The following is a 6,362-nucleotide window of genomic DNA, read 5'->3' as shown; positions in this document are numbered from 1 at the left end:
TTTAGCTACTTATTTGTCTAACTGTGAGAAGTATTGGTGTTTGTTGGCTGCTTTGCTTCTATTTATTTCTTGCTGCATTTTTCCTTCTTACCATTGTTCTTTTGGGTGAATAGATGAATATTTTTTCTACCAAAAAAAAAAAAAAAGAATGGATGAAGATTTTGGCATTTGGTTGCACACATTTCAGTTTCTAGGTTATCATAGGGGAGATTTTTTTTTTTTAATTAACTGAGCATTTTGTGAAGAAACGGTATCATTTTTTCTCTTAAATTTACAAGTGAAATTGTGGATGTTTAGATATCTAATCGAAGAACAAAAATATGAGACTAAAGTTGAACAGGGGGAAAAAGGGAGAATAATAGAGGTTCCTGATCCATTTGATTAGGGAGGGGCTGACTTAGATTGAGACATGGTATTTTCTACTTCAAGTGAATAATGTTAGGGAAATTTCTGACTCAGATTGAGACATGGTATTTTCTATTTCAAGTGAATAATGTTATGGAAATTGCTGACTCAGGGAGAACATTGTTATGGAAATTGCTTTGGTGAATAATGCTTGATTTGGTTCAAGTCCTAAAATAAGACATGGTATTTTCTATTTCAAGTATATCCCTAGTTTGCAAACCAACCTCAATTTTCTAGCTGAATGAATTTATATATTGATCTTTCTGACATGCCGTCAACTGACTTTGGTGGTTATGATTGATCTTTTTGGACTTGTAATTTGATCGGTTAGTATTCCCTCTTTTTTTTTTTTTTTGGGTTGGGGGGTGGGTTGATTATGGTTTTGCATGAGTTGATCCTATACATGGGCTAATTTCAGTCTATATTGTTTTTGGTACATGGTTGATAATTATAGGGTTTTTTACTTGTATTTTTTTTTTTTTTTTTTTTTTGTCCAATATATTATATTTTAAACAGACGGAAGAATAAACTAATATATTGGGTGTCAATTTTGGTGTTGTTTGGAAATGAAATGGCAGAGATAAAAGAGTGGAATGCTATGAATTGCTTGGCTGTTCACTTACCATGCTCTATGAAGTTCGTCTGTGCTTGTGGTGGAATGGAAAGAGTAGCCCTAGGGCTACCATGCCTGGGGACGGTTGTGTTGAGCGCCTTTTGTTTGGTGGGGCGATATCTAGTGCATGTCCTCTTTGATTCCAGGTCAGGCATTGGTCTCTTTGCGTAAAGTCTGTACAGGCTACCAAATGTGTTCTAAATTACTATTCAGGCTTTGGAAAATTGTTACCTGATTTTGGTTTCCCAGTGTTTCAGGTGTTCAAGGATGATCTTTTCCTGCAAAGTGATGCAAGTGGAGAGGGATTTGAGGGTGAAATTGGTTGAGCGACCGCAATCGGAGTTCGATTCAGAGAGGGGATTGGATTTAAGCTTAGGGTTTGAGATTGATACGGAGCAGAGGAAGAAGAATACGAAAAAGAAGGAGATGGTCCGCAATGAAATTGAGCATGATCAGTTCGATTAAGAAGCAAAATGACCTTCTTGAACTTGAAGCCAATGAAATCTGTGATTTCTCTGCAATCTAACTGGTTTTGCTGTTGGTTTTGATGGGAGAGTAGATAGATCAGAGTCAAAAGGATTTTGTTCCGTGTTCCGTGTTCCGTGTTCCGTGTTTTATTTTGGAAGGAAGAAGATGGGTGAAGGTGGGTATCTATTCACCAATCTTTTAAACACTGTATAGGTATTTTGGGGTTTAAAATGAAAATGGTACATCTTTTGTTATCACTTACCAGTCGACAACTCATGACAGTAGGATTGATAGAATCTACACCATCAATGGGAGAATTATGTAATTTAAAACTTAACAAGGGAGTAGAGTGATATAAGTGGTAACCCTCAGGGAGGAGAGTGAACCGTGGTTTTCTCTTTTTTATTTTTATCATGGTGGTGGGTTGCTGTGCTAGTCTCCCCGAAGATTAGTTGAGGTGTGCGTAAGTTGACCTGGACATTTTGGTTAACGAAAAAAAGAAAAAAAAAACAAAAGATGTTTAGCAGTTGCATGCATTCATTTTGATGCATTGGTAGAGATTGGTAACCTCTTTGAAGCTTTATCAGTTAAAGCCAAATAAAACTCATAGTCCTGTTTTATATAATCTGACCATTAGAGTTCCATTAGAGTTTTTAGCTATTAGATGCAACAATTCAAGTCCATTTGGATCCCACTCACTGTGGTTGTCGCCAAATGAGGTTGATTCCCTGTAGGAAACGCCCCTTGTTTCACCTTGCTTGAGCCTAGCATGGCTAGAAAACTAATTCTACACCTATTCCTAGTGTTGCATGCATTAATTTCCTTTCTTTGCATTTGAAATATTGTAGATTTGTATGGATTCCTACCATTCTTTCCTTATCAGATTCTGATAGATGTCTGTCAAAATTTATTTTGATTTTATTTTGTTATCCTCAGAAGAGAGGGCTTAGTTCTTGTAGCTCCAGTTGGCATTCTTTTTCTTTTCTTCAGCACTATTTGAACAAAAGTCTTAGATCCTGATCATTACCTTCCATCTAGCTGTAGCCAGGTAAGATCTCTTGTTTTGAATACTTTGAACCAGCTTGGTGTTGTCTCTTTTAAACTTTCTATCAAGTTTTTAAAGATATTCAATGGTAGAATTGACTTACCAGATCTATTGAAAGAGCAAGTGTTGAAATAAGCTCAGGTAATGGGGGAGCTACCAATAGTGGCAAGGAGGGAAGATCAAAGAAAGTGGATAAATTCTTCAAATGGAATGTTTTCAATTGGATCAAGTTATGATATGCAGGGTAGAAAAGTTCAAATCTAAGTAAGACTTGGAGCATAAAAGTTCCACTGAGTGTGGGTGTCTTCATGTGGATCTACTTAAAGACAAAGTGCCAATTCAAAAGGACTTCAAGATGTTGGATGTGCATATGGCCAGCACTTCTGCTCTCTGTGAATGTCATACATTTGTTTTTATCTTGCAGTTACTGGGATGAACTGGAGAATATGAACATGTATAATGTGTTTGATTATAGAATGTCCTGCTTCTTCTTGTTTTTCTGAAAAAGGGTAAACCATGCAGAAGTCAAACATGGTTTTTTAATCTTTAGTTTGAGTGTTGATGAAAGAGAGAAATAAAAGACCTTTTAATAAAAAACAGAAGAAATCTTATTGGATGAATTGTTAGAGAGTGAGATTGGACATAAGCAACAGAGTTCAGTGCCCTTCAAAGCAACTCCAAGAAGAGATTTTATTTCACAGTTTTACATGTTGCTGCATGGCTGGGTTCTGGAGGATTTTCTGTTCAATGAAATGGTTGTTTCTATTTAATCTGATTTCAATGTGACACAATATCTGAAAGAAAAGAGGGAGATAGAAAACAATGAGTTTCCAAGACATTATAACCATCTTCACAAATCAGGGTAAGGCTGCGTATATTATAACCATCAACAACTCTCTAAGACATTCCACCAAATATGAGTCTTTGTAGATGTTTTATTGTTATTTTTACTTGGGATATGGATCATGTGAGGAGGCATGATTTGGTTTCATATAATGCAATGAATAAAATAACACAAGTCATAAATTTCACCACTTAGTCTTTAGCTCAAACAAGTAGAGCACTTGAGAATCTTCAAGAAATGGTGGTTTGAATCCATCAAGATTCATTGATCGTAATTAAATTTAATTTTTTTTACCAACTTAGGTCACGGGATATGGATCCGTTCTATAAAGAAAGACGGAAAAAAAAAATTGTATTCCATATCATAGAGAAGGCAACATCAATTCCATTTAAGTCAAGGCATTTTCTGAAACCCCCTTAACCTTATTTGATATATTTTTCCTTTTCTTTAGGTGTAATTTGTCACCAAAGAGCGTAAAAAAGCAGACATCTACAATTAATTTTATGAGAGGCAGCTCGAATCTTTCTTTTTCTTCCCTTTTATAATTTTGCTAGCTAGCTAGCTTAGGTCGGGTCCTTATTCCACCTTCCCCAAATTCTTTTTTTTTCTACGTATCATTTTCTCAAAGCAAAAATCCTAAATACATTTTACAAGGACAAAAGTAGGGAGACACTCTTAGGCCACACACTCACACTTGGAGAGTTTTTTTAAAATCTCGTGGAAGAAAATAAAATGAGATTGCTGGTTCAAGTTCCATTGGCTTGTGTGATGGGGTTACAATGTTACAAGCTACATGGATGTACTTCTACAGTAGTGGACCAACACCTTAATTGTGAATGTACTTCAAATAATATTATTTGGGTCCAATAGCTAGTATTTTTAATACTCAAGTAATCGTACATGATGCAAAAACTTGTCACCAGCTATAGAGTGGGTGGAGAGCCTATATTGCCAACGACTAGTCACTCTCATGTATACTAGCATTTATGACTTGAGTGAAGTCTGAATAGAGTGGGTGGAGGGAGATGGGGAAAAAGAAAAAAAGCTTCAACATAGGGTTCTAAGGATAAACAAATTTTTCTTTTTTTTTTTGGGAGGGGGGGGGGACTAAAAATCAGAGAATACATAAATTAGTATGGAAACAAACTTACACAGTTTTCCAATAAGAAACTAAAGATCATCAAATTCACTGTTAAGTTGATGATTGATCATGGTTGGGAAGTACGTTTTAAGAACACCCCCGGTTTATCTTATGGATTTGCTTATTAGTTGTACATACTAACACTAATCTTGGATGACCAATCCAATGGCAACGTGTCAACCAACAACCAATAAATGTTTTATAGCTTTCGGATCTCATTCTTTCTAGTCAAATTTGGCTATTCATTTTTTTTTCTAAGAGGAGAAAATGAAAAGCGATCATATCTTTATAAGATCATAGTAAATCCCATACTTTTGATCTTGGGAAGGTAATAAACATGGTTGATGATGACTTCAAGTGTTGGACAATTCAAAATCTATTGGATCCTATTTTGATTTGATGAGAGATAAATAGAGCATAAAGAGAGAGGCAGGGATGAAATTTGAAATATTTGCTTAGATATGATAGTCACCTTGATTTGATGTGATATATCAATAGAAGCTACAAGTCCTATGTGAGTGGTTGGCTTGTCAACAAGGTAAATTTTTTACCCCAAATTTTTTTTTTAACCTCTAAAGCCCACATAGCAAGTAATAAATTGTTACCATTCCTATTTATATATATATATATATATATATATTACTTAGTCTTGTTGATTCAAACACACTCTTATTCCAATTGAAAATAACACTAGAGAAATGTCTTCCACTTCCATAATTGAGAAGGTTTCTAAGAAGAAGTCCTCTTCTAAGTGTGAGGAAGAATCACCTCTAAAGAAAAAAAAATCATTTCATCCAAAAGCTTCCCCTAGCCATGAAGAGGAGTTCTCTCACCCAAAAGCCTCTCCTAACTATGAAGAGTATGCCTCTCACCCAAAAGCCTCTCCTAACCATGAAGAGGGGTCGAAGATGAGGCCTCTTCATTCAAAAATGGCCAAGGAGAAGATGTGGTCCAAGATTAACAAGTTGAATAAGAGGTTGGATCGACTAAGGAAGATGAGCGAGACTATTGAACAAGTGGTTGATCCAATCACTCCAATCAAAGCTCCAACTTTGGACTGCATTGAAAGAGGGAGTTCTTTACTCAAGCCATTATATATGGTAGACCCCAAATCACACCCCAAATCTCTCATTTACATTAATCTTTCAGACATTGATGATGAAGAAGTGGATAGTTCACTTATATTTCATCATACTTTGTACAAGGATGGTTGTGATGGAAGTGGAGGATGTGGAGTGAGTGGTGATGAACCAGATGAATGAAGTCACTCACAACAATCCCCTTTTTTCAGTCTCTACAGATTTTGGTCTATCAAAATCTATATATTTTGGCATACCAAAATCTGTTTTTGGCTGTTTTATATACTTCCCTTCTTCTACCTTTCTTGAATGGTTATGTGTTGCTTTGTTTTGTAGGGAATCTTACCTTTGATGGACTTTTATAATGAAGCTTTTGTAATAAATCTTACATTTTTTTTTTTTTTTTTTTTTTGGTAGTAGTAGGATGAGAAGCTTTATGCTTCTACCCTATCTTCTGTGTACTTTGAGTGTCAATGGAAATACATAGAAAGGTTGTACATTTATGTTTCATTTCATTTGTATATTTACTTTATAAGAGCTTAAGTTAGTGATTAGGACTTGAAGTTTATTGAATAACAAGTTAATAATAGTGCTTAAGAGATTGTGGGTATTGGTCTTATCTTCTACTGGACAATCCGTATCCCATTTAAAACTTCAATACTACGGGGCTACTATCAGTTGGATATAAAATCTAAATCTCCATTTTTTTTTTTTTTTGAAAAATGAGTCTTTATTTTACTTTATCCTGATATACCCCGAAGAAACCC

The 6,362-nt window shown here is 35.2% G+C and overlaps 1 protein-coding gene across 2 annotated transcripts; it reads left to right on the top strand.

Moving 5' to 3' along the window:
* Positions 1-715: 715 nt before the first annotated feature.
* Positions 716-3,010, top strand: LOC122080798. 2 transcript variants are annotated; one of them, XR_006140942.1, is made up of 3 exons: positions 716-1,164; positions 1,276-1,661; positions 2,423-3,010. XR_006140942.1 is itself a non-coding variant. In XM_042647692.1 (2 exons), the coding sequence occupies exons 1-2, from the start codon at positions 977-979 to the stop codon at positions 1,481-1,483; spliced, it is 396 nt and encodes a 131-aa protein (XP_042503626.1). In that variant the 5' UTR covers positions 716-976; the 3' UTR covers positions 1,484-1,823. The 2 variants fall into 2 exon arrangements, 1 of the variants encoding a protein (XP_042503626.1); XM_042647692.1 differs by lacking the exon at positions 2,423-3,010 and having other exon boundaries at positions 1,276-1,823.
* Positions 3,011-6,362: the final 3,352 nt, after the last annotated feature.

Source organism: Macadamia integrifolia, chromosome 1, assembly GCF_013358625.1.
Source record: "Macadamia integrifolia cultivar HAES 741 chromosome 1, SCU_Mint_v3, whole genome shotgun sequence".
Classification (NCBI taxonomy): Eukaryota; Viridiplantae; Streptophyta; class Magnoliopsida; order Proteales; family Proteaceae; genus Macadamia; species Macadamia integrifolia.
Note: the sequence above shows the minus strand (reverse complement) of the source record. Positions and strands in the feature narration are given on the sequence as shown.